At 43.8% G+C, this 27,596-nt stretch overlaps 1 protein-coding gene and 1 long non-coding RNA gene across 5 annotated transcripts; one reads left to right on the top strand and one right to left on the bottom strand.

Annotated features, from left to right (window-relative positions):
* Nucleotides 1–940: 940 nt before the first annotated feature.
* On the bottom strand, nucleotides 941–10,926 carry TMEM18 (transmembrane protein 18). Of its 4 annotated transcripts, none has more exons than XM_090032961.1 (5): nucleotides 10,797–10,888; nucleotides 10,490–10,610; nucleotides 6,522–6,573; nucleotides 5,131–5,224; nucleotides 941–5,041 (listed from the first exon to the last, which is right to left on the bottom strand). In XM_090032961.1, the coding sequence occupies exons 1-5, from the start codon at nucleotides 10,800–10,802 to the stop codon at nucleotides 4,943–4,945; spliced, it is 372 nt and encodes a 123-aa protein (XP_089889087.1). In that variant the 5' UTR covers nucleotides 10,803–10,888; the 3' UTR covers nucleotides 941–4,942. The 4 variants fall into 4 exon arrangements, with proteins under 4 accessions (XP_089889087.1, XP_089889069.1, XP_089889078.1 ...); XM_090032943.1 differs by having other exon boundaries at nucleotides 943–5,041; nucleotides 10,752–10,926; XM_090032952.1 differs by having other exon boundaries at nucleotides 943–5,041; nucleotides 6,522–6,576; nucleotides 10,797–10,884.
* LOC149872712 (uncharacterized) lies at nucleotides 10,732–24,317 on the top strand. Its single transcript, XR_016440288.1, has 3 exons — nucleotides 10,732–10,861; nucleotides 18,323–18,470; nucleotides 21,012–24,317. It is a non-coding gene; the product is annotated as an uncharacterized LOC149872712 (long non-coding RNA).
* Nucleotides 24,318–27,596: the final 3,279 nt, after the last annotated feature.

The raw sequence follows: 27,596 nt of genomic DNA, 5'->3' as shown, positions 1-27,596 counted from the left end.
AGCACAGAAGATGGTTGAGTCTCCCTTCTCACTATTTTCTGTTGATTAAGACTTAATGCTAAGATGAACGCACAGTACAAAAGTAGATGCTTTTATGTTTTTTTAGGGATCTGAACAGGGTGCACATTTAGGCTCATCTCTATGTAAAATTATCTGTAGTTTCATAGCTCATTACTTCCATTCAAATAATTTTTAAGTTATGCATGTGTCTAAAGGACATATTTTCAAAGGTGTTTAGATGTTTACATATAGTCATCTATCTAGATTTTCAAAGATGCTTAAACTATACTTGATTCAATAGGACCTAGGTCAGTGCTTCCCAAACTTCCTCAGCACAACCCTTTTTACGGTCTAATTTCCTCAGCATAGCCCCTCACTCCCAACCCACAGCCCCACATCCCCATGATCCCATCTGCTAATGTTGCAACCCCATTTGAGGTCACGACCCACAGTTTGGGAACCACTGACCTAGGTGCTTAACCTATTTAGAAAACCTAAGGTATTTGGAAAACCTAAGGCAGCCTAGATCCAGAGACTTTGGCAGTGCAGTGCTAGGCAATGTAATAATTTTAGGGAGCCTGATTCCCTTAGTGGCACCAGACCTGGATTAGGCATTTTCTGTTCCTTGTACAATGCAGTTAGGCGCTTCAGAATAAGGTTTCAGGGGATGCATCTACACATACAATTAAATGTGTATATTGTGCCAGTGTATTGCTCCTGGGAGCTGTATTTGAATGTGTGCCTGGCACCATAGCACACTGAGCTAAGTCAGAGCAGCCCTGGCTGGCAGGCCAAAGGGTCAGCCTGTCAACCTGGGGCTGCTCCAACCTGGCTCAGCATGCTACGGAGCATTTGGCTGGGGCATGAGGGTGCTCCAGTGCAGGGCTAGCCAGGAGGCAGCCCTCTACTGAAGCACCCTCATGCCCCAGGGAGCTGGGTCAGCATTTACCTGCGTCAAGTACTAAAAAACCCTGCAGTAGGATAGTATCTAATTTTGTATCTACTATCTAATAAACTCCTATAGTGGAGTTTAGTCAACTGCAGCCTAATAGGGCTGCACATGTAGACATTGAGACTTTTACATTTAGTCAGCTTCACAGTAAACATCTCATGTACATAAGCCCAGGGGAATAACTGGTGAGTTACCCACACTAGCCAATAAAATTCTAAGAACAGGCATAAGTCTTAAATCCTACCCCTCAAGCCTTAGGTTCCTCTCTCCACTTCAGAATCACAATCCCTCTGAACCTTCTGAAAAAAGTGCAAAGACCTTTCTGTCAAAATGGATCAGGGGTTACTCTTTTCTAACATAGCCAGAAGAGGTTCTCTTCTCCTTTTACATGATTGTTACCTAGTGGTTAAACTACTTACCAAAGAGGGGATGGAAGTCCTGGGCTCTAGTTCTTAAAAACTTACCTTATAATCTCCATACTAAGTTTTGCTCTGGGTACAATGCTAAGAGTCAATGAACGATTTTCTTACAAATTGACAGGACCCTCAAACTATTTTACAAGCTTGTAAAACACAATATAGAATTCATCTTTTAGAGGCAAACTTAGAGCCAGTAAGGTATATGAAGGTTAATCAGATAGATAGTTATCCCTCACTGCTCATGTATTTTTTGTAATTGTTGCACAAGTAACTGTAGCATGGTATACATTGGCTTGGAAAAGATGCTGAAGAAATCTGTGGCTGTAGCTGGTATCCACCAGATACAGGAAACCAACGTCCAAATTCTCCTTTATTCTAATGTTTACTGAGAGTCAGTTGAGCGACTTCCTGGCTTTTACTGTGCCTTGCTCTGGAGTGTGGCAGTGATTCTTTTCAAGTTACTTCCATGCATTTCTGCTAGACAAAGCACACTAATGGACATCTTCCAGAAGGTAAGAATTTGGGTCCCTATTAGTTTACACATGTGAAATGTTTGAGCCAGCCAAGGTTTTCTGAATTAACGACGTAATTATTTTAGTTTGTCAGCAACTAGGCAGTTAAATTAGGTTATTGTTCTATCACTTCATAAATTGAGTCCTGTTATAGCTAACAGACCAGTCACCTTCCGCTTAATTCTCTGAGGTATGTTCTTATGGTTAAAAGACACCTTTTCCAATTATTTTTGTAATTTGAAAAACCACTACTTTATTATTCTTGCATGCATTTGCCTTGCTTTAAGACTAAAATTAACAATGTTACAAAGAGGTTAACTAAAGGACAGATTATCAGACACAGGCAAATCTTACTATCAAAAATATTTCTGTATTTCTTCCATTTAAGAGTATCGGATATATTTATTAACTTAGAAAATGCAGAGGTTGAAAAGAAAATGCATGTTCTACTTGTGATATTAATTTGCATACACTTCTCATTCTAATCTGTCTTTGACTTTTTCTTAGAAGAGAGTTTTGTAAAAACTTAAAAACACTGTGTTCAATGTTACTTAAAATTTCTGAAGTGTATTGTATTAGACTGTCTTTGAACTGAATGAAAGCGCTCCAGTTTTTAGAAATACAAATTTTATTTTTTCATTGAGGAGGAAAATGCCAATTTTATTTTCTCGTTCAGTAGCTTGCCTTTTCAGAGGTACACAGATCATTCACAATTCTGGTAAAGACATTCACCCTACTTTGGTATTAACTGAACTTAAACAAAGAACGTCTTAAGTTCAAAATACTTAGTTAAAAGTATGTAAGCTACAACATGTTGAAGGGGTCCTCCTTCCTTGAGAAAATATTGCTGAAATGTAGGCAGACAAGGTTCTTGTGCCTATGTCCTTAGGCCAAACAGCTACAAGCTACACCCTTGCTAAAACTTAGGTCATTTTTCCATTTACTTGATCTATTACTAACAGGAGCAAGTCTGCCACAGGATTGTAATGCAGTCTTATTTGAACACCAACCTGTGCGCTTTTGCCATAGGGGATTAAATTAATGGAACTGTGTACCTGCAAAAGCTTCTTTGACATCAGTTGGGCAGGGAGATACACCCAGACTGCTGAAGTGATGGTGGTGATGAAATAAAAACAACCCCCCACATAGAACAAACATAAAAAACCCCAACACTTTACTGGAAGCAGAAGCTCATTAGTTTGTCCCAACTCCCTAGCATCTGTATACATTGGGTGCTTCAGTGAGGCTTTTAGGCACTTTCATCTAGAGCTGATTCAATCAGCTGTTACATAAAAGGACCAAAAAGCCCTGCTGAAACACCCAATATATACAGACATTGGGGAAGCTGGGTCGAATTAACATGCTTCTTCTGGTTATGCAATGTGCTTGGCCTTGGGACAAGCAGAGCTGGAAGTGAAGCACTGTTTTGTTTTTTCATGACTGTAAGCAGCCCCAAGAATAAACTTACAGGATCAGCTGCTAAAGACAAAGATGCACTAGGAACCACAGAAAGGGAGCACTTTTTGCCTGCTATATGCATTTAGTCATTCAAGTCAACCTGTTCAAAGAACTGGCACAAATCTGAATTTAAAAAGTGAAGTTTTGTTTTTAATATGTGAAGTTCTCATGATGTCAAATATCTCTTGGAAAGCCAATTTTGACATTTCAAATTTCACATGCAGAATTCAAAGAATTTATTCATTTAAGTAATGGTCATATTTGGCTATTCACACAAGGGGATATGATTTGCCGCAAGTAGAAAGACCAAGTATCTGCATGCAAAGTCACTGTATGTATTTGTTATAGCCTGAATTAATTTATGCTACACAGATGCTTTTAGAAACCTGGGCATCGCATTCAGCCAATGTTTACGCATGCTTAACTTTACACATTTCAGCAGCCCAACTGCAGTCAAGTGATTAAACCTAAGGCTGTGTACGTTTTGTATGTCTCAAGTGTTTTTTGTAGATTAATACTTGTACTTACACATTCTTGATGCTGATTTTTAATTTAATGATGGTTAATTGTCATCATTTGTAAAAATTTTACAGCAGGGGATGGGTCATATTATAGATTGGTAACTGCTGTTTAAGTAATTTTGCAAATATTAGAGATTTAAATGAAAAAACTCAGTATACTATCCAAGAGGAAAAAAGTGTAATTTAATAAATATATTATTAAAAAGTCACTTAATAAAATGAGAGATAATGGAAAAAACCCAGCATTAAAACAGTTCCCTTTTCACCTTCCATCCTAAATCCCTTAACTTCAAGAGAAGCCTATACACGCATGAATTGTAGTGGAAGCATTCCATTTCTTTTTCCAGTATAAAACTGACATTTTCAGGTATTTAAAACAAATTAGTTGCATTTACAAGTTATCAAAACAGATAACCATGTGCAAAAAAAGTAAATAATCCAGCTTGATCTAGGTCTACATTTTTCAGTATCATATCAGTTACAGATTGTGATTTAGAAAATAAAAAAAAAAATCATTTTACTTATCCACTGGGTCCTCTATAAAAATTTACTTCTTAATATACAAAATGCATGGGATGTCTAAGATTCCAGATTATTTCCAGTTGTTTTTCAACATGGATTTCAAAATCTCAACTCACAGAAAAAACCGGATTTGGACAAAAGGCAGATTACTGAGGTATTATGGTTAAAACTTTGCACCGCCTGAATACAGTAACAAACAGTTCCAATTGACTTGAATTATGTCTTTAATGAATAGATTATTAAATAGTAGGTACGTAGGAATTAGATAGAGAAAAGATAATTGACCATATGACTTAAAAGTTTGCCACAACAGAGATAACAATACTGGCCAGCACAAAACGAAGTGGTATATTCTGGTCAAATTCAGATACTTTGTAAACCATTATGATTACAACTGAAAGATGGATAAGACCATGAAGGTACAAAATCCTAGTCCTTCAGGCATGGAGTACCAATTAGAAGTGCTAGGATATACTTCAGCTTTCAGCTGAACAACAGACAGAAGGAATGATTAAATAAAGGATTTTATGAAAATTAACATAAAAATAGCATTAAATTTTATTCAATTTTCTCTCTCTTTTCTTTCTCTGCCTTTCTTTTCCGCTGCAGTGTCTTCAATTCTGTCATTACATTCAACGTTTTATAAACCCAGGAAATCTGAAAGACAAGTATATTTACATTATGACGTATGCAAATTAACATTTACAATCTGTGTGTTTAAAAATAAGTTAAAATTAAATACATACCACAATTATTATAGCATTCAACAACAAAGGTGCTGAAAACACTAGAGAAATAAACATCCCTCTTGAGTCAAAATACTGGTGTTTCGAAAATAACCTGTAAGAAATCAATTGAGAGAGTCAGTTGGCATACTTCACAAATTACATTTTAATAAAAATTATTTTGGCACATAGAGACTTTAGTTGATTAGTATAATTTTGCAGTTGAAGAACTCAATGAATAAGACTCCATTACTGCAGATACAGTCCATGCACAGAACAAATGCAGGTGATATTTTACCATGCCTCCTATTTTTATTCACAATCCTCATGCACACATTTTCATCCCCAATGATTCAAACTTGTACATTCAGAAACAAGTCCTGTGTTTGAAATACTATTTGATTTTACTTAATTCCTTTATTATAAGAGGTAGCAGAAATTATTTGTATATTATAGCCACAATATTAAAGCATGGGTGTCTAAAGCTGGACACAGATTTACAGGTAGCTGCACAAGTAAAATCATGGAAACATATGGGTAGTCAATATCTGATTATTCAAATCACTTTAATTTTGATGTCTATAAATATTAATGGCCTTAGTTCTAAAATGTGTGGGCACTTCAAGATACAGATAGGCAACTAGTGGGATTTTTAAAAACACCTTTAAAAATTTCTGACCCAAGAACTCACTTTTAGACAGTCAAGGTAGATCAAAAATTATGCCTCCTGTATTTCTCCCCCTTCTCCCCCCACCCAAAAAACCTACTAATTTTCACTTGTATTGTAGTACGAGGCAAGTTTTCTTGGGTGTTTTTGCCATTTTTTTTAACTGAATCGTAAGATTATTTTTAACAATATAATGGGAAAAGATGCTTTTCTTGATTAAGTAACAAGTTATATGATTGTAATTTTCATATTCATTTGCTTATAATTAGGGACCGCTGGAATTCATGCTGGAAATGCGTTGTGCAGCAGCTCCTTTAATCTTGCAATTTTCCCTGTGCAGCCCCTCTCCCCTGTTGATTGGCAGAGGAGCACTGTCGCTTGACCCTGATGGCCAGGAAGCAAAAACCAGTTTTAAATATACCATGGTTTTTGCCTCCCATCTGGTCAGCAGCAAATGGTAGGGCTACCAGGGCCCCTCTGCCAATCAGAAGTGGAAGGCAAAAACTGCAGCATATTTAAAATTGGGGTTTTCAGCTTCCCGCTGATGGAGGGTGAACAGCAACATGGGCGAAACTGCAAGATTAAAGGAACTTCCAGTGGTCCCTACTAATTTAAGTATTACTTCTAATACCTGCCTCTGTTGTTGCAGCATTTAAGACTATAAATTAGAGGACTGTACAAAAAAAATATATTTTACATTTGAAAACAAAACAAAAAAACCAACAATAAAAATAAATCCAGTTACCTCCAATTCATGGCAGCCAGTTCATTGATATATTCAGCACAATAGACCAGGACTACTGTATCACAAAGAAAACTATTATGATCAACCTCTCTTTAAAATACAATAGTTGGTAATCAGTTCCGAGACTGTTCATGTTATGAATACCATGACTCCCTGTCCCTCAAGAGAATGAATGTAATCATGAACTTAAGATTTTAATAACAAGAGAAAAAAATTCTCATTAAGTTTATAAGCATCTCACACAAGTTGTGACAGGATATCAGTATGTGACCGCACAATATAGTCATAGTTTTACAAACAGATATACCTGTGCATCTACGTTTACTGAAAATATTCAGTGTATACATTCATTTACATTACACTCTTCACTTTTTAAATGATCTTACTAGCTGTGCGTTTGGAAGATCTAGGTTAAGTGCAAAATCTCAGCAAAAAAGGCCCCATTAACCCTGAAACAAGCCTGTAAATATCTGTCAATTACTTGAAAGCAAGATCATGAAGAAAACTTTATAGTTCTCAGAAAAAACAACTGCCTCAAAGCCTGGATGAGATTAAGACGACTCTTTTCAAATCACAGATGCCATCTTATCTCTCATTAGCCCCTCCCAACTCTCCTCCCCTTGTACTGTATTTAATAAGATGTGTTCATGCACAAAATCTGATACTTTTTTGTAACTAGACAAGTTTTCAAATACACTTTATTTGCATAAACTATTCAGGAAGTCACACTTTTATACTTTACATTGCAGTATATGTAAACATCTATGTGATTCTCCTACACTTCTGCCTGCTCCCTCCAGCAATACTTCATCAGGACAGTACCACACAGGGTACTTCTCTCCCTCCTGTCATTCATGGCAGTCACATGTGTGAGAGAAACATCACTTATGAAAACACACAAGTGTGCCACAAAGTTGTTTTCAACATTTGAAAAGGAAAACGAATCCTGTACATGTCCAATAACCATGCATGGTTAAAAAAAAAAGGAGTAGGAATAATTTGCTGTAGGGATGTGAAGCCTGGCATAGCCTGTTATACCAGAAAGCAGTGCAATTGCTGCCTTATTTTTCAGAGATGCGAGTTATGTACAACATGCCTTGTTATATCTCTTGGTTCAAATTTTGGTAATGAGACACAGCCAAAATTAAGCCAACTTTGGAAAATTCAAACAATTTGGAAAACTTAAAAGGTGAACCAGGGAGGACTATAAATAAGGGGCTTATGCTCTTTTGGGTGTATAAAGAAAATCTGAAAGTCTCTTCCCCCACCTTTGTTTTTCCTGCCTGCTTTTTACCTTAGAAATGCCAGGAATGCTTTCCTTGGTTTTGCTGGCAGACTTCTTAGTGATCTCAGATGGGTACTGTCAGCTCTCACCTTAATGGAAGAGCATTGTATTAAAAAACTCTCATGCACTTTACAAAGTTCCATTAATAACAGAAAACATAAACGTTTGCAACCACTTGCCTAAGTCTTTTTCCTCTCTGCCTCTAAGCTTTTAATCTGTAGCAATGCAATAATTTTACTTTTTCTTCATTGATCCATGGAATTTTTCAGTCAAGAAGGCCAACTGTGGTTAACAGCAGTGCTGCTCTGGGTATGCACAAGCCTGGAACCAAAGCACAGACCACTGCCTGCCAAGGGAATGCCTGCATTTTAAGCACTGCATCATTAGAAGTCTACATCAGTGTAATACTTGGATGAGTCTGTAGGCTGGTCCTAGACCACACGGCTTATCACAAGTCAGACAACCTGTTTCTGAATCTAACCCATAAGACTTCTCCCTGCAGCTGCCAGTGCCACTGGGCTGATGCCAACTGCCAAGGAGTTAATATTGTTGCTGCTCAACCCAGGTCCCAGGGTGGCCACTGGTTAAGGAGGTAACAATGCCACCACTCAACTCACTGCCAACTGCATCAATTTTAAAAGATCAAAAAAGGTAACTTCAGCAGCTGCGTTCACCCTCATGGGCTAGCAGCTGACACAGGTGAACAGAGACACGGTTAATTCTCCTGCTGCTGCAACCACAGCCAAAAGTCCCATGGGCCCAGAAGACCCCCCCTTCTCTGGGCTGGATCCAGCCCACAAGTCATATGCTTGATACCCCTGGCGTCCATCATATCCTGTTTAAAATGCCAGCAGCAGCAAGCCCTAACACTGTTCTCAAAGTACTTACAGCTGTTGCCATTGTACCTATCTTTCAGTTTTTCAATGCATATAATTCTTGAGAAAAACTTCAGTCAAAGAAAAAAAAAATCAATTAATTGAAAGATATTTACAGCTTTAACACAGTGCTCATCATTTACTCATCAATCATGAGCAGTCTCGGACTGTACCTAGCAACAAAAACTGCCCGATTTAACAAATCCGTGTAGGAGTCACTTTAATTACTTTCTGTTTTAGTTAGACCTATTAGCTGGTTAACAAGATGCAACATTTGTTTAGATGAAGCCACAAGACTAACTTCCAGTGAGCAGGCTAGAAAACCTGTGTCCTCCGTCACTGCTCGAGGTACCTACTTCTGTATTGCTATGACAGCCCTTTAACAGGACACAACAGATGGTCAACACATGGAAACTTCTTTTAAAAAGCTGTAGAACTAGGACCCACCCACCAACCACAAGGAGGCAGAGCCAAGAATACACGGAGACCAAAAGATTTAAATTACTTGGAAGGGGCTTGCCTAGATTTGCAGAGATGGGATCAAAATAATCACATAAAAAGATCAGTATTGTAATAAGCAGCCAATTTTTATGCTGACTGAATACAAAATGTCATTTATGAAGAATGAAATACTGCCATGGGCATGCATGCATCTGTTTCCATCCAGGAAGAGCACAGACTAGCTGCAGATGCTCTCTTAGCAAAGGGTATTAGTGCCCCAAAGCAGGCAATGAAGATTTCTTTCCAACTATTTGAGTTGGTCTAGTAAAATAAATTACATTTACCCAAAGAACCATGTCTACCTATGTCCTTAGACCAGGGACGAGGAATATCTGGCCCACAGACTAGATGCAGTCAGACGAAGACTCCATTTCCCAGCTGCCCCTACCCGCACGGCTTGTGCCAGTCTCCACGGAGACCACAGCTTCAGCCATGTCCACAGGGCACGTGGCAGACCAGCGCAGGGAGCCGCTTCAGAACTGGGATCTTGTGATGGGGGCAGCTTGCTCCGGAGCCGCAAGTTGTAGCCTGCATGCTCCAGGCAGGGGCACGCATGCAGGGGACTGTGGCTCTTCCCCAGCTCCTTGCAGCAGTGACAGCCTGTCTGGAGCCAGGGCAGAGCCATGATCCCCTGCATGCATACCTCTGCCTGAAGCGTGCAGGCTACAGATTGTGGACGCTCTGTCCACAATTGGACTTGTGGCTCCAGAGCAGCCTGCTGGCATGGCTGAGGCTTAGATGAGCACAAGCCACGTGGGCAGGGGCGGCTGGGAAACAGAGTCCCTGGCTGGATGCTCCCCATCCCTGTCTCAGACTGACACAGCTACAACCTACACCCTACATCTGTATGCATGAATGTGTGCACATGCACATGTGCAATCAAGACTCGTGGCTGTGATGATCTCTTTTATTTGACCAAGAAGATTTTTGCAAAAAAACCCTCAATTCCTTAATGGCAAGCTTTTGGACACAAATACCCTTTTTAAGGCATCAGAGAAAAGACTGCATAAGTTCTTCTGGGTAGAAATGAAAGTTTGTGTAAAGAACTTCATAGACAACTGTTCATATGAACGAATAAATGAAAGTTCACAGAAATAATTTCGACAATCTTTTCCCCAATGCTCGAATGGCATTCGTGCCCGAAAGCTTGCCATTAAGGAACTTTTTTTTAGCAAAAATCTTGTTTGTCTAATAAAAGAGAGCACCTCTCCCACCAGTCCCTGCTCCCTTTTGCCTCTCGACCAATAGGGCTACAACCAGGATACCACACGCATGTGTGCACGCACTTGCATGTACAAGGCACTCACCCATGCAAAGGAAGTGTCCGAGCTGCAGGCGGCGGCGCTGGAAGGAGACACACGTGAGCAGCAGGCAGAGGCCGTGGAAGGCGGCGAGCCCCAGCAGCCAGGGCTCCGACCAGTCCGTGTCCTGCGGGCGAGGCGGCGGGTCAGACCGGCACGGACCTCCCAGCCCCCGACCCCGCGACCCCCGCGTGTGGGGGGGAGGGGAGTCGCGGAACGCACCCCCCTGCCCCCTCCCCCGGGCGCACGCGCGGGAAAGGACCGTTACCGCCAACACGGTGGGAAACCCAACAGGAATCGCGGCCCGTGGCACCTCCATGCTGCTAGCCAATCCGCGCCTCTTCTCGCGAGATGTCTGAGGAAGCCCTCGACGGCATGGTACTGGAATCTCGCGGCAGTTGGTTGTTGGCGGGACAGTTGTGCCTCGCGCTGCGCTGTGACGTAGGGGGGCGGAGGCAGCGTTTTCCCGCGAACCACCTCGTTATACCGGATGGGCTGGCCGGGGGGTGGCTCGTGTGTTCCCTGGGAAGAGGCGCAGCCCCCGGCAGGGTTAGGGGGAGATTAACCCTTTCTCGTCTGCTCCCCTGAGAGCCTGGGCAGCACCAGGCAGCAAGGCATGGGGAAGGAAGAGTAAGGGGGCAGAAGGGGAACCCGCAATGGCAGGATTCTTCCCTTACTAGGCTCCTGCTGGCCTGAATGTTTGACTGCTGCCAACTGGAGCCAGTCACAACTCTTGGTAGAGGTGGTATTTTTTATTCATCCAACTAAATATTTGCAAAAAAAGCCTTTATTTGCAGGCTTTCAGGCTCACATGCCCTTCCTCAGGCAAAGGAGAGTGCACAGGTTGTAGCATTTCTCCCAATTGGTGTATTCTCCTTTGCAAATAAAGACCTTTTTTTGCAACTGTTTGGTTAGTGAAACTTGAATAAAAGATACTGCCTCTAGCAAAAGCTCTGACTATTTTTGCCAGTAGTCTGATGCAGCTGTAACTGGTATCCCCCAAACAAGCTAGTACTGAGACCCATCTATGTTTGAGCAGTTCAGTGTAACAAGGCTCTGAGAGAAGCTGCGGCACTTACTGAGAGGAGCTGGAAAATGAAGATCCATTGGGTTGCAAGCATACATGAAAAGGTCACTAAAAGACTTAAAAATGGATTTTCCTTTAAAGAAGAATAACATGGAAAACTGGTTTTTGTCTTGCAGCCTGATTCCAGCCTGAGAGGGGTTGCTTGGGCCCCTGCCCCTCACACATTGGGGGCAGAGGGTTGGGAGTGTGAGGCACTGGGTTTGGGCATCAATGTTTGCAAATGGGTTCTGTATGAAAAAGGCTGAGAATCACTGGTTGTGCACTAACGTCTAGGAAAAAAAAAGAATAGCATATTTTTAGCTGTGACTTTGGTCAGGTGGGTCTTCAGATCTGAAAAGGAGTGAAACTGATGCTTGTGTGCCAGAAAAACCCACCAGTCTTTCAATAAAATGAAACATCTCAAAACAGCCCAATGTTTCCATGTTCTTTACTGCAAGGTTTCACATGTTGCTCTTCCTTAGTTCTGTTTGCTTTATTTAAAAGGACCATGACCTATCAGACTCCATATTATTTGATTTTATCTTTAAGTTGGGCCTTTAAGTCCCACTCTGCAGGTATGCCAAAGGCCAACCCAGTTGCCTCAGTTGTTTGTAGCCACTCAGGCTGGGGAGTCAAAGGTGGTTAGAAGTGATGCTAATATGTGTTGTTAGCTACAAAAGTTGATAGGCTAGTGTTATGGGTTCCTTGGCTTGGGAAAATGTTTGATTTTGACTGTTCTATGACAAGGATGGGCTTTTTTGTCAAATGGTAAGGGTTACCTTAAAAGTGCACACTGGGCACATCTACACAAGATGCTGCTGCACAGTAGCTCATTGCTGTTGTGCAGTATTGTCAGGCCTTAACCACGATGAGATGCTACTGCATGGTAATAAGCTGCTGTGTAATAGAATCTGAAAAAAGCATGCAGAGAACACTGGTTACCGCACAGTCATTTAGTCTTTGTTTATGTTCAGTTCACCACCCGTGTGGACATGGCCAATGAACTGCTCAGTCCACCACTCGTGTAGACATGGCCAATGAAGGGGAACAGGATCATTGATCTTAAATGCTTTGATAGCAAACTTTCATGCTTGTCTCTCCCATCATACATCACAGAGGTAATCATGATGCTTGATTTTTCTGTTGCCAAAAATGCTGTCAACCATATTCTGGAAACCACTGCCTTGCCCGGATGTAGGGCAATACAGATGGGTAACTGGCTCATGATACACTATGAATAATTATGTTTGATGATCATTTCACTGGAAAATATGGTTTCAAGCAAGTTCCCCATACCACCGCTCTTTTGGCGTGAATGTCATTGACCTTTAGGGCTTCATTTGCCTTTTCAGAATTTCTAGCAAGGTAATTATCTGCCACAGTATTTGGAGTGGATGAGTGTCACAGACCTGACTGTCAAGGTGGCCCTAGAGCTCCAAGTTTCTCCACACTGTTGGCTGCTTGTCTCAAGGAACAGATTAGATTTTGTCTCAACATCCTGTCCCCATGAGCCTCAGTTCCATTTGCCTCTGCCTCGGACTCTACGGCTGCACTGGGAATTATTGCCAGCTCCCAAAGGTCTTGCCTTGGTTCATGTAAAGGGTTTTTACAGCATGATTTATTACATTCATAGCAAATGATTTGTTACATAGGAGGAAATGATTTTACAGGAAAAAGTGACCCTAAAGTTTGGAGATAGTACAGAACAAAAGAATATGGTAACATGTCTGTGCTCACATTTCTCACTGCAGCAGTCCTTCAGAGTATCCTGTCAGTGTTCAGAGACCAGCTTTCCTGTCACACGTTAATATAATCCCTCACTGACCATCAGTTGGCCAGCCCTGTTGTAAAGCACTTTTGCCATCAACACCTTTGTTCATTCGGTGTGCATGCCATGGTCCTTCTGACATGCAAATAGCCGTTAACGAGAGAGGATTACCTTAATCTTGGGACTTGGCTACAACTTTCCAATTAAGGTAGGTTGCAAAATGGCAAAGATACATACATAGAGAATAACATGATCTATAAAGGCTTAAAAGGATAAAAATTATTGCAGCTCATTATTCTTTTCTGAAAGAGATCAAGGATGAGGGTAGTAAAACTAAACTTGGAACAAATGTTACTGCATGCTAAATCATTCCTGCTTTTGGGGTGGATTTTTTACACCCTCATCCTAAACAGCAGTATTGTAGAAGTTTGCTCCTAGGGCTATCCTAAAGTCATAACTATGCTCTCAAACAGGACAAATGCATAACATTACATTTCTTCTTTGATATGCAAGCCTCACATACCAAGTTTCTGGAGAATCATACCCCAATTCAGTAATTCAGAACCTGCCTGTTCACCTTTTCCAAACCAGACCATCTCAAACTCAATCTATTAGATCATATGTTGGATCCTAATAGACGGTTATCCTGTTCTTTCCCTTTAAGTCCTGCCCTTCCTCTCCTTCCAGCAAAGGGTTAATTTTGCTTTCCTGTCTTTCGCCCATTTTTTGCTCTTTAAAGTCTATATTTCCTGGGTGGGGGTGCAAAAATATAGAAAAGTTCTGTTAACTTCAGTGGTTCTGCTCTTTAAATGATATTTTAAAAAACAGCAGTATGCTTTTTGGCAGTATGCAACAAGGAAAAAAATGTTTCTCCTATAAAGAATTTGATGGTCTTTGGAAGATTTTGTTCAGATGCATGGGGCACTGCAAATTATAGAAAATGACAAATGTAATTTATGAGAACTCGAGGGACTTCATATTCCTCCCTTTTTGTTATTCACTCTTATCATCACTGAGGTGCTGTCAGTTCTGAGAACAACAAGCCTTTGAGTATTAGTTCTAATTTTTCAATTATCTCAAGGACTTCTATTCCACTGGCAGAAATGTTAATGTTTGACTCATTAATGTCTGTGGGTTTGTCTAGGATAAGATTGCATTTATTGTTGCTGAAGTCACTCACTACAGCCTGCCTGAAGTGAAGTGTAAGTACTTCCGTTACAATTTACATACATTTTGCATGAAGTAGCATAACTTTGGAGTCTGCTTTTGCATTGCAACATTCTTTCTTGAATGCTTCAGTTACATGATCACAAGTCAGACTGGAGCACTACTCTGTTGTAAAGTCTAATCTTTGTTTTCATAGATTTCACAGACATCAGGGCTGGAAGGGACCTCGGGAGATCATCGAGTCCAGCCCCCTGCCCAAAGGGCAGGAAGTCAGCTGGGGTCATAGGATCCCAGCAAGATAAGCATCCAATTTACTCTTGAAGGTGTTCAATGTAGGTGCTTGACCCACCTCCGCTGGCAGACTGTTCCAGACCTTGGGGGCTCGGACAGTAAAGAAATTCTTCCTTATGTCCAGCCTGAAGCGGTCTTGCAGGAGTTTGTGACCGCTCGACCTAGTCATCCCTTGGGGCGCTCTGGTGAACAAACATTCCCCCAGATCCTGGTGGTCACCCCTGATAAACTTATAGGTGGCCATCAGGTCACCCCTGAGCCTGCGCTTTTCCAGGCTAAAGAGTCCCATGGCTCTCAGCCTGTCATCGTAAGATCTGTTTTCCTGACCTCTGATCATGCGCGTGGCTCTCCTCTGGACTCTCTCAAGCTTCTCCACATCCTTTTTGAATTGTGGAGCCCAAAACTGGATGCAGTACTCCAGCTGCGGCCTCACCAAGGCCAAGTACAAAGGGAGAATGATGTCCCCGGATTTGCTCAAGAAGCATCTATGGATGCAAGCCAGTGTTTTGGTCGCTTTATTAGCCGCAGCATAGCATTGCAGGCTCATGTTCATCTTGTGGTCAGTGATGACCCCCAAGTCTCTTTTTTCTGTACTGCTATTCAACGTAGCATTGCCGAACCTATAAGGATGCTGCAGGTTTTTCCTCCCAAGGTGGAGAACCTTGCATTTTTCAGTGTTAAACACCATCAGGTTCTTGTCCGCCCATTTGCTGAGCTTGTCCAGGTCAGCCTGGATCACCCGCCTATCTTCTGGCATGGATACTTTGCCCCAAAGTTTGGTGTCATTGGTGAACTTGGCCAGTCCACTCCTGACTGCAATGTCCACATCATTAATGAAGATGTTGAACAGTATGGGTCCAAGGACAGAGCCTTGAGGGACCCCACTGGTCACAGGGCACCCTGATGAGTGACTGCCATCAATTACAACCCTCTGGGTCTGACCACAGAGCCAATTTCCCAGCCAGCGGATCGTGGTGGAGCCAAGGCCACAACTGGGCAGTTTGGCCAAGAGGTGATCATGGGATACCAGATCAAAAGCTTTTTTGAAGTCAAGATATATGACATCAATCTCTTCTCCCTTGTCCAGGTGATAGGTCACCTGCTCATAGAAGGAAATGAGATTGGTCAAACAAGACCTACCCGCAACAAACCCGTGCTGGCTATCCCTTAGAATGTTAGCCTGGGCCAGTCCATCAAGGATGGCCTCCTTAATAAACTTTTCTAAGATCTTCCCCAGGATAGAAGTCGGGCTAATGGGCCTGTAGTTAGCCAGATCCACTCTCCTCCCTTTCTTGAAGATCGGCACCACATTGGCCTTCTTCCAGTCTTCGGGCACTACACCAGAGCGCCAGGAGTTTTCAAAGATCCGTGCCAGGGGCTGGGCTATGACGCTCACCAGCTCCTTGAGTACCCTGGGGTGCAGATTGTCAGGGCCGGCTGACTTGAAGGTATCCAGCTTCTCAAGATGTTCCTTCACGAGGTCAGCATTTATGGAGGGTAGGGGATCCCCATCACCCGGATCTCCCTGTCCCATAGCCGGCATGGGTGTTTCATATTTAGATACTGCCTTTTCATTTTCACTGGTTTAAGGAGAGCAAATAAAAGTGTATACTGTTCCTGCTTGAGATGCACAGATAAATGTCTCTAAATTTATTAATTCCATTGCAGTCCTCTCCTCCACTCTTGGATATTAGTGGTGCATATCTTGTGACACAGCTTCTGTATGGCCATTAAAAAAACCCACCTGGATATTTTGTCTTTCTAGGATGTGGGTGTTGTGATTTGAATTTGGTGCACTTAGCACTGGCACTCTTGCAAGGATTGGAGGACTGGGAGGATAGGGAACAGAGAGGGGTGAAGGGTGGTAGGGCTTTACTTTGGATAGTCACATTGCCTGAAGAAAGGTGGAACGGCAAGTGCGTGCATGAGGGACGCTGCTGGAGATTGTAAGGACTGGCTTGGCATAGGGGCAATGGTAATGACAGGGACAGAGGTTTGTTAGGCCTCTACTGTGCCAGGGGTCTATGATTCGCTTGCTCCTAAAAGGGTTAATCCCTCAAAATATTGGCCTGCGGCCCAGCCCCACCCTGAGGCCCACTATTATTAATAACAAACACCAAGTAAGGGTTAATAAGCAATCTGTATTAGAAGTCAAAAATAACAATAATCATAGCAACACTTAACAGAATGCTATATACAGAGAACCATACTTGTCAGTTGACCAGCGGTGGCAGCCAAGAACGGTGACACCCAGGCTGTGTAAAAATTTACTAACAAAACCATAAATAATAGTATAAGAAGTTAACTAACTCAGTGCTTCAAGGACAGGCTGATAAGACACAAGCCTAGTCGCCTAGAAATCTAAAACAATCAAGAATACAGCCCCCCCCATTAGTTAACATGCAGCCAAAAACCAATTTTGAAACAATTAAAAATTTTCTCACTCTGACCTGTGTCACGAATAACCCGGCAGAGCTGGCAAGCCAAGCTGGGGGTCACGGTTATGGTGGTACGGCTGGGTGGTGGCTATTGGCACAGACAGGTAGGAGTTTGGTGCGATGGAGTCTGAGGCACGAAGGCGTAACGGTTGCAAATAAAGTAGATTTATTGACTTACGCTTTGAAGGAATAGGTATTGATGTCTTCAGTTACAGTTGTATAACACGAATACAACAGAGGGGGGTCTGTTGGCCCACGGGGTTCAGTCTGAAGACCTAGTCCCAGGGCTGGTTAACAGCTCATAAACTGGGATAAAACGAACAGGATGTAAACTGTAACACACAGTCATGACGCCAGTCCAGGGTGGACAATCGGATGATCGATGAACGGATGCCGAGGTCGAAGAGCCAGTTGAGGTATAACGAGAGTTCCAAGGGTGGTCCGAAATCGTAGTTGAGTTGAATGAGCCGAAGGTCGAATGCCAGTAGATCAGAACCAAAAAGCAAAGTCGAAACGAACCGAGAGGCAATCGAGGAGGAAACCAAAAGACCTAAGGGTCTAGCTAAAAGACAGTGCTGTGACAAGCAGTCACTGATTCTAGCTACGCGGGTCATCTCTGGTACAGTATCTGGCAAGCCAGTCTTTGCCACAGAGCCCCTGAGGGAGGGGCTGACTAACTTTTTAAAGCAGTCCTGTGGCCAATCAGGGTGCTTGACTGAATGAATTTTCTAGAAGGGTGACCTCACTTCAGTTGTTCCCTGAGCATGCCCAGCCGCCAGCTCTCTGAGGCAACTGAGTCTGTGCCAGAGAAAAACTAGGTCAGCCCTGATTGACAGGCCAAGACATTGCGCAAAGGACACCTTCAAGGCCCGTCGCCATGGCACATGCCTGGCAGCTTCTGTCTTGGCAGCATACTCAGAGCAAGTTTCTCTGACAACCTGGTATCTTATTTTCTTTCACAACAGAAAATTCCCACCTACCCGCGCATCTTGTCTGTAAACTATAAATCGCCTCTAACAGTTTTATTCGGGGCCTCTGAGCTTGCTCAGGGTGCCCAGCATGCTGAATAAATTTTGAAACTAACAGTGACTCTGTGTCTTTGGGAACAGCTCCGCAAGGAGTCATGAACTCCTCAACATTTTGGCACCCCAGATGGGACCCGTTGTGTGCTGACCCGGCTGCTCGTCGTTCGGACCAACCTTCCCAGCCGGCATAGGTGAGCTTGTCACCAGTCGGAGGGCTTGGTCCAGGCATCGGGTAAGTGGGGCCCGCCGTGAGGGGTAGCCGTTCCCAGGAATTTATAAACCAGAGTGCTTAAGTCTCGGGAGGATGGGACAATCGGCTTCAGACATCCCACCGGGATCTCCTTTAGGGAGGCTTCTTCAGGTTTGGGGAGAAGGGAATCTGCCGGTGCAGTCTGGCATGGGCAGGAAGCGTGCTTGTATTTTGTGTACACAGGAGTGGCCTGTCTTAATTCAACAAGGTGCTCCGGATAAACGGTGTCTGAAATTTGGCTCATTTGATCAGTCTCGTTTGGCATTCCTTCGAATGGAATTAGTAGCTTTAAAACCTCAACAGATGGATTATTGGTACCTGTGGGCTGAATTGGCTGAAAAAGCCCCCAAACCGGTTCTTTACTCTACCACTCCACCTCCTTATGATCCTCCAATTTTAGTCTCTGCGGAGTCTGAAGATGGACCTGAGCCCCTTTACCCTGCTCTCCCTGTCCCTGGTCAACCCCTGCCCCCTGATGAGATTGCTACAGCTCCCGTGGCGTCAGCGTCGACTCCGAGCTCCGGACTCCGTGCCTCCAGAGGCTTTTCTTCAGTCTGGACCTGGAGCCGAGGTCCTGTGGGGGAGGCATTTCCACCCAGCCAAGAGAAGGAACACCTGAATGCAGTGGTTCAGGCTCCTTTGTGAACCTACCTGGTTCTATTTGTGGATGGCAGGGACAGCTTCCAGGTTCGCCCTACTCTAATTCATGTGCCTTTCACCCTAGGGGACCTCCTCATTTTACAACAACAAACCCCTCTTTTCGAGAAAAACCTGATGAAGTAGGACAGACTATACAGCGCATAGTCCATACTTATGACCCTTATTAGTCAGACATGCAGGAACTCATGGATACCCTGCTGACCCCAGACGAGCGAGCTAAAGTTTTAGACTGTGCCAGGGCTGTTGCCTCAGCAGCAAACAGAGATCCTTGGTCTTCTAATAAACCTAATTGGGATTACAACACCCCCAGGGGAAGGGCATCCCTAAAAGAAGCCTGGAATTATTTACTAGCAGGCTTTGATGAAGTGAGTAAAAAGCCTGTGAATTGGAAAAAATTCCATGCATGCAAACAGGGACCCGAAGAGCATCCGAATGCCTTCTTTACCCATTTGTGTGAGGCAGCCAAGACATACGTTCGTCTTGATGTAGATAAACCAGAGCACGTGCCTTCGCTAGTATCAGCCTTTGTAAACCAGAGTGCTCCCGATATCAAGGAGCATTTCTGCAGGTATACTCCAGGGTGAAAAGGAAAGAGTATGTTAGAGATAAGAAACATAGCAAGCTATGTGTTTAATGGGAAAAAGAAGAAGGAAAGAAAGAAGGAGAGAAAGGAAGATTTTAAACTAGTAGCTGCAATGATTGAGGAAACGATGCACAGTATGTCAGGAAGAGGACGAAATGGGAAGGGGCCAGAGAGGGTTTCAACAAAGAGGATTAAGTCAGAGAAACCAGGGCAAAGGGTGGTCCACAGTTCAAAGGGCCAGCGAAGTATGTTACTACTGTAAACAACCTGGACACTTCAAACGAATGTGTCCCCAGAGGAAGGGGATGAACATCGGAGCCATCTCAGAATGGGGTCCCCCTCCAGACCAGTGACACGAGGAGCCGGTGTCAAAAACTACTCACAGGAAAGAAGGACTCAATGACCTGACTGACCACCCTCACCCAGTCTGCCCTGCGGTAACTATAAATTGCAATAAGAGCGACCCTGTTACCTCAATTCAAGTAGGAGAGCAACGATATGATTGTTTAATTGACACCGGCGCTACTATGTCTATGTTATCTACAACTCCTGAGCGTGCAGGTCTAATTGAAGAAGGAACTGAGAATGTGATGAGAGTGGCGGGGTGGGGAGGAATTGTTCAAAACTAGCAGAAGTGGCCCTACTCGAGTCCAAGTGAGACCCTTGTCGTATGAACACTCCTTTTTGTCGTCTGCCCGTGCTCCTATAAATTTGTTAGGACGAGACTTACTGTGTAAGCTGAGGGCCACTCTACGCTGTAGTCCGGAGGGAATAACTTTAGAATTACCAATTGACAAACTGCCTTATTTCGCCGAGGCATTGGCCTCGCGGGGGGGGAAAGAGAAATTTACCGGTGGAACTACAACGATTTCCAGCCACATTAAGGGGCTGGGAGTCCACTGATGTAGGACTGCTGAAGTCTGCCACTCTGGTTGTTATTCAAACCAAGGGGGGAGTCCCACTTTGTGTGCCTCAGTACCTGCTGAATAAAAAAGCAGAAAAAGGTTTGCAGCCCCTTATAGATGAATACATCAGGAAAGGGATTTTAGTGGAGTGTCAGTCTCCTTACAATACCCCCGTGTTACCAGTCAGGAAACCTAAATTAGGAAAGAATGGCAAGCCTGTTTATCGTTTTGTGCAAGACTTACATGTTATAAATGATTATGTGATTCCCAGAACTGCCGTAGTTCCTAACCCTGCCACTGTTGTTACCTCCATCCTGTGGTAGGCCACTAGATTCACAGTAATTAATTTGTGTACTGCCTTCTTTTCAATCCCAGTTGCAGCCCAGTCTCAATACCTTTTTGCCTTCACTTGGAAGAGAAAACAACATTTAACCTGGACGTGACTTCCCCAAGGATACATCGAGAGTCCTACCATCTTCAGCCAAATCCTGACGAGAGACTTACAAGATATCAGACTTACCTCGGATACAGTACTTGTACAGTATGTAGATGACCTACTACTAGCATCACGCACTCAAGTAAGCTGCCGGACGGACACTTTAAGACTATTAGAAAGATTAGCTAAAAAAAGACATAAAGTATCATCACCAGGAAAATTACAATATTGCCAAAAGAAGGTTACATACCTGGGGCATGTGATCTCAGAGGGACTGCAGAAATTATCTAATAAAAGGGTAAAGGCTATAAAAGACTTGCCAAAGCCTACCACTAAGAGACATATGCAAGCCTTTTTAGGAGTGGCTGGATTTTGTCGGCCGTGGATCCCTGCTTACGGGAAGATGGTTAAGCCCTGGTAGAGACCACTTGGAAGGGAGAACCTGAAGTGGTTCAACGGACCCCCGAGTTAGACCATGCTTTTCACCAAGTTAAACACCAGCTATCACAAGCCCCTACTCTAGGACTCCCCAACTACGAGAAGCCGTTTGTGTTATTTGTCCATGAGAGACGAAGAGTAGCTTCAGGAGTCCTAACCCAGAAACCGGGACCTCAGCTACACCCAATCGCTTATTACTCTGCTACCTTAGATCCAGTGGCAAAAAGGGTAGTCAGCTGTCTGCACGCCGTTGCAGCGACAGCACTGCTTGTTGAGCGCTCAAAAGTGCTAGTCATGGGGTACCCCCTCAAAGTCAAGGTTCCTCATAAAGTTGAAGCCCTAATGACTGAAAAAAAGACTCAAGCCTTCTCTCACCAGCGTTTAGCCCGGTATGAAGTGACTCTGCTAGCTGCCGAAAACGTGCGCATCTCATGCTGTACTAGCCTCAACCCAGCCTCGCTTTTGCCTCATCCCGAAGATGGAGAGCCACATCACGACTGCTGCACCATTGTTCGTATGATGAAAAAGCCCCGAGACGACCTCACTAATGTGCCCCTGATCAATCCTGACTTAATCTTCTATATAGATGGGTCCTCCTACATAGAAACTGAAGTTCGTTGGACTGGGTATGTGGCCGTCACTAACTTCAGCATCGTTGAAGCAAAGCCCTTATCTCCCCGGCTGAGTGCATAGCAACTGAACTAATTGCTTTAACTTGTGCATGTGAACTGACAACCGGGATGACTTTAAACGTATACACTGACGGTATGCATTTGGAATTTGCCACTCTGAGCAATTATGGAAACAGCGAGGCTTCATTACTTCTTCTAGACCAAAGATTGCAAACTCCACTCAGGTTTCTGAGCTCCTGGAAGACATCCAAAAACCCAGACAGATAGCCGTAATACATGTTGCTGCACACACCGGCGGGAGCATGCCTGAGACTAAAGGAAATGAGCAGGCGGATGCTGCTGCCAAAGCTGCTACTCAGCAATCCCTAAGTCTCAACGCCCTTACTCCTGTGTGAGAGACACCCAGAGCCTTAGAAGGATATGAGCAAGCGTGCAAAAGAGAAAAAGAAGACTGGAAACGTCTCTATGGGGCTTATTCAAAGGATGGACTGTGGTACACTAGCGATAATCGCCCCATCTTACCTAAAACATTACAGCGGCCCCTGTGCCAAATAGTCCATGAGCAAGGTAATTATGAGGCAACTGCCATAGCTGAAACCATTCTCCAAGTTTGATTTACCCCTGAGATCCATGCAGTGGCTAAACAAGTGGCCAGTGTCTGCTCCACTTGCCCAACGTTCAACTCTGGCTCAGAGAGAGAAGCCCCACCTGGAAGCCGACCTTGGGCATATCAACCATTTGAGAGACTGCAAATAGACTTCATTGAACTTCCTCGGTGCCAAAGATACAAATATGCCTTAGTACTGCAAGATCAGCTCACCCATTAGGTAGAAGCGTTTCCTGCCACCCATACCTTTCATCAACAAGTTGCTCATGCACTTCTAAAGGACATTATTCCGCGGTTTGACATACCTCAAGTCATTGACTCAGATCAAAGAGGTCACTTCACCTCCCAGATCTTACAAACAATTTACACACAGTTGGGAATCACTAGGCAGCTTCACACCCCTTATCACCCTCAATCATCTGAAGGGGTGGAAAGGACAAATCAGACCCTAAAACCCTTCTAGGCAAAGTGTGTTTAGAAACTCAGCTTAAGTGGCCCAAAACATTCCCCCTTGTACTGTTTGCTATGCGAAACGTGCCTAGAGCTGATGTTAAGATATTTCCCTATGAGCTTTTGTTTAGTCATCCACCCCCCATTACCTGTGGTTTCCTTCCTCCAACTACAGGTTTACTAATGAGAGATGAGAATTTAACCCATTATGTGGTTTCTTTGCAGAAACAATTTACTTCTTTACAGCGCTGTACTGCCGTTCAGCAACCTGTACCCTTTGATTGCGAGATACACCCCTTCAGTCCCAGTGACTACGTGTGGGGCCATGTTCCACGATGGAAAAGTTACCTAGAACCAACGTGAAAAGGACCATACCAAGTCCTACTTACCACCCACCTGCAGTCAAAATCGCTGAAAGGACTTCATAAATCCATCACACACACGTAAAACCTACAGTGTTCACCCCAATGGAACCTCATCGTGTACCTCCCCTTTGGCTATGAAAATCCAACAGTCAATGGACGATATGTGCCTTGCAAATACTGTCATAAGTACATTTGTGTTAGTAGTCTGTCTACCCACATTAATCAAGTGCCCCTGCAATCTCACCTGGTTCGCAGGAGTCTATCCTGGCACCCAACTAAGGTATTCTAATACCAAACAAGTTCAAGTGCTCTTAGATATTTTTTAATTTTAACCTGTTGCTGTATTCAATATATTAATACCCTACCTTCTATATTATCCACATGTTACAAATGTACTATGCCTAACATAGAAAAATATGTTGAAATGTCTAAAGCTGAAGTATTGGAGTATCAGAAGCGTTTAAATGCTAAGTATAGTAAAAAGTGATCCCGGCCTTTAAAGGCCAGGATCGAGGGGGGGAATTGTAAAAATTTACTAACAAAGCCATAAATAATAGTGTAAGAAGTTAACTATAAAGCAAACTTAGTGCTTCAAGGACAGGCTAAGACACAAGCCTATTTGCCTTGAAGTCTAAAACAATCAAGAATACAGCCCCCCCCATTAGTTAACATGCAGCCAAAAACCAATTTTGAAACAATTAAAAGTTTTCTCACACTGACCTGTTATCTTATTTTCTTTCACAGTAGAAAATTCCCACCTACGCGCACATCTTGTCTGTACACTATAAATCGCCTCTAACAGTTTTATTCGGGGTCTCTGAGGTTGCTCGGGGTGCCCAGCATACTGAATAAATTTTGAAACTAACAGTGACTCTGTCTTTAGGAACAGCTCTGCAAGGAGTCACGAACTCCTCAACAGGTGCAGGGCCTGCTGTCAGATCCCTGTCAGCTAGAGGATTTCTATCCTTTCCTCCACAAGTGGAGTACTCGGAGCCCTCAAAAGGGAAGGGTGATACTTTACCCATCTGATGGGAAGTGAAGGGGAGTATCTCAAGTGAGAAGTCCCGTGTCCCCACACACAGGCCACTTAGCACCCGCACCCCCAATCTTCCCAGCCTCTCCAGCAAACCAACCTGACACCAAACTCTCAAGCTCTCAAACTCAGCTCACACAGACACGTATGCACCCACACACGTGCACATTTGCTCCTATGCACATACATGCACTGACATGCAGCACCATTCACATGCACATAAGCATACCCCAAGACGGTGCCTCATGCTGGCTTTTGTAGTGGCCGCCTCACGCCACCTGCCAATCATACCATAGTCCAATCACTGCTTGCACATCTTGATCAGTCAAAGTCACTCAAGAGTATCATTTTCTTGGACCACTTATATTCATTATCACTTCATAACTTAATAACATAAAAGTTCCTGCTCTTTTGTTATATAACAAGGTTTCAACTGCACATGCCTCAGTTTTCTAAGTAGGTCACAGCCTCATCAAGGTCCAAAGTTTAGATATTCCAGAGACTTCTAACCTCTAGCCATCCTATGCATGCGTAATCACTATTATGAATAGACCAGGACTCTTACTGTTTACAGTTGCACCTATTGCCAAGACAGGCAAAGTGGCAGAAGGGATATCAATGAGGCTTGATATTAATAGTTGAGGTAATTGGAAACAATTGATGCTTTTGGTCATTGGAAAACTCCCTGAGAGGGTCATACTCACTGAGGCTGAGCGAAATTTTGCCCCGTGTTTCATTTCAAAGTTGTTTCAATGTGTTTTGAGCTTGAAACAGCAAAATCGAAATTAACCAAAAGCCTTTGAAACAGCTTAGAAATGGAATAAGGGCACGCAAAATGTTTTGACAGTTTCGAAATATTTAGAATCTCAAAGCCAGACTTACTTGGCTTCAGTGCTGGTCTTAGCACCAGCCTCCTGTGATGTGGCAGGCAGATCGGGGGCCCGCACCCCTGGGAGCAGCCCAGCACAGCCCCTGCAGCCCACCTGGGGGTGTGGGCGAGCCCCTGATCGGCCTGCCGGACCACAGAAGGCTTGTGTTGCTGGCTCACACTGGCACTGGGTATAGCCTGTGCGGGAAAGTTTGGTGCTGCCGCTTGCCCCAGCCAGCAGCACCAGCCTCTGGGTCTCATCCACACCTCCCGGGGTGCAGGCACCGGATCTGCCTGCCAGATCACAGGAGGCTGGTGCTGCTGGCTGGGGTCAGCGGCAGCACCAATCTTCCTGGCATTGGGTGTAGAATAGCCTATGGGCAAAACGGCATTGAAACAGTAAAACAGTTTTGATGAAACAAAATGAAACTCAAAATGAAACACTGTTCCGTTGAAACAGAAGTCGAAGTGGAACGGTGCTGTTTTGCACAGCCCTAATAGTCACTGAGTTTCCATGGGTATCCCCTCTTGGTTGTTGTGGGGCACTAATGAGGAACACCTATGTGTATAGGTGTAGTCAAGGATGAAAGTGAACGGACTTCAGTTTAGACCTAAGATGAAAAAGCTGTGCCTGTGAGAGGTAAACACAGGCCAAAAGGGTGGAGGGTGTTTAGGTCAAATTATTGTTATTAAACTGACCCAAAAAGTGTGAGAGCTGAAGTGAAGGACTAAGACAGGCATGCTCAGTACCATAGGTAAAAAAACCACTGGTTTATTTACATACAAAGCTAATTAAGCCACAGTTCTGTAATACTTTACTCACAAACCCAAGGCATGTTGTCACTGGAGAAAAATTAGGCAGGCCTCCTCCATTGTCAGCTGGAACTCTTTGAGATGTGTTAGCCCTGAGATGTTGATTCTAGTGTGTGTGCATTAGCTTGCCTGTTTTACTCCCCACACATTTATAAAGTAGCGTAACTAACTATAAAAGGTCCATCATCTGCACACACTGAGAGGACCATTCTTACAGCTGGCTCAATCAGCACTAACCCCATCAACTACTTATGAGGTAGCCAGAAGGGCTTGACAGTGATGGCATGGTGCTGGATGGACATCAGGCATCCTTAATGTACTCCACACCCCAAAATCATGGCTCTATTAGGGTCTGGCTGAGCTTGACCAGGGACTCACGTTCCACAGCACTTGGAGAAATTGCATGTGTCGGGGTAAAACGAACAGGATGAATCGGGCCCCAAGGTCACGGTGGGCTGGGGTGGCAATCAGATACGGACAGGTGGGATTATTGGCGTAGAGTCAGGAGATACGGACCCGGAGCGGATTGAAATGAAGATGGATTTATTTAACTTACGCTTCAGGCATAGGCAGCGATGTCTTCAGTTACAGTTATAACAATAAACAACAAAGGGGTCTGTTGGCCTACGAGGTTCAGTCCGAAGACCTAGTCCCAGGGCTGGTCAACAGCTCATTAATGGGGAATACAAACAATAACACGTAAACTGTAACTCGGTGTATATGGTGAGTCGCATGACGCCAGTCCCGCAGGACAACGGTGAGAAGTGGTGATGTCGGAAGCTGAAGTCGAAACCAGGTGAGTCGAGCCGAGATTGCAAACAAAGTCCAATGGATGATCTGGAATCGTAGTTGGTAGCCAGTGCCAAGGTACGTTGGAAGCCAGGTAGTAGATGCAAAGCCATAATTCACAATCAATACAAAATGCCAAGCGAAGGAGGCGAAGGAGGAGATCTATAGGCCCTAAAGCCTGACTGAGAGACAATCCCTGCAGCAGCAGCCTCTGTCCTCAGCTAACACGATCTCCCCGCAAGGGAGGGGTTCACTGAACTTTTATATGAATTTGGTAGCCAATCAGAACCCTCTCCGCAGAGAACTTTCTAGTCAGATTACCTCATGTCAGGTTCTGACTGAGCATGCTCTCAGTCAGAAGCTGACACAATCTGAGCATGCGTCTGTGGGGAAAGTAGGTCAACAATGATTGACAGGTCCGCAGGTCACCCAGGGGGCAAGGGCTGGGTGAGCCTTGGAACTTTCCACTCACAGAGTCCAATATGCATGTCAGTCTCAATCTTCTGTGTTGGCAGCATTTAATCAAAAC

This window comes from Crocodylus siamensis, chromosome 1 (assembly GCF_052110815.1).
Source record: "Crocodylus siamensis isolate JL-2025a chromosome 1, ASM5211081v1, whole genome shotgun sequence".
NCBI classification, from domain to species: Eukaryota; Metazoa; Chordata; order Crocodylia; family Crocodylidae; genus Crocodylus; species Crocodylus siamensis.
This window is presented reverse-complemented; position numbering and strand designations above follow the sequence as displayed.

Bases quoted from the DNA above. Each gene is read 5' to 3' on its own strand.
- TMEM18 (XM_090032934.1), bottom strand. From the start codon at position 10,802: ATGGAGGTGCCACGGGCCGCGATTCCTGTTGGGTTTCCCACCGTGTTG. The intron at 10,611-10,751 runs GTAACGGTCCTT...CCTCGCCCGCAG, and splicing joins GGTTTCCCACCGTGTTGGCG to GACACGGACTGGTCGGAGCC. The intron at 5,225-6,521 runs GTAACTGGATTT...GATTTCTTACAG, and splicing joins CTGGCTGCCATGAATTGGAG to GTTATTTTCGAAACACCAGT.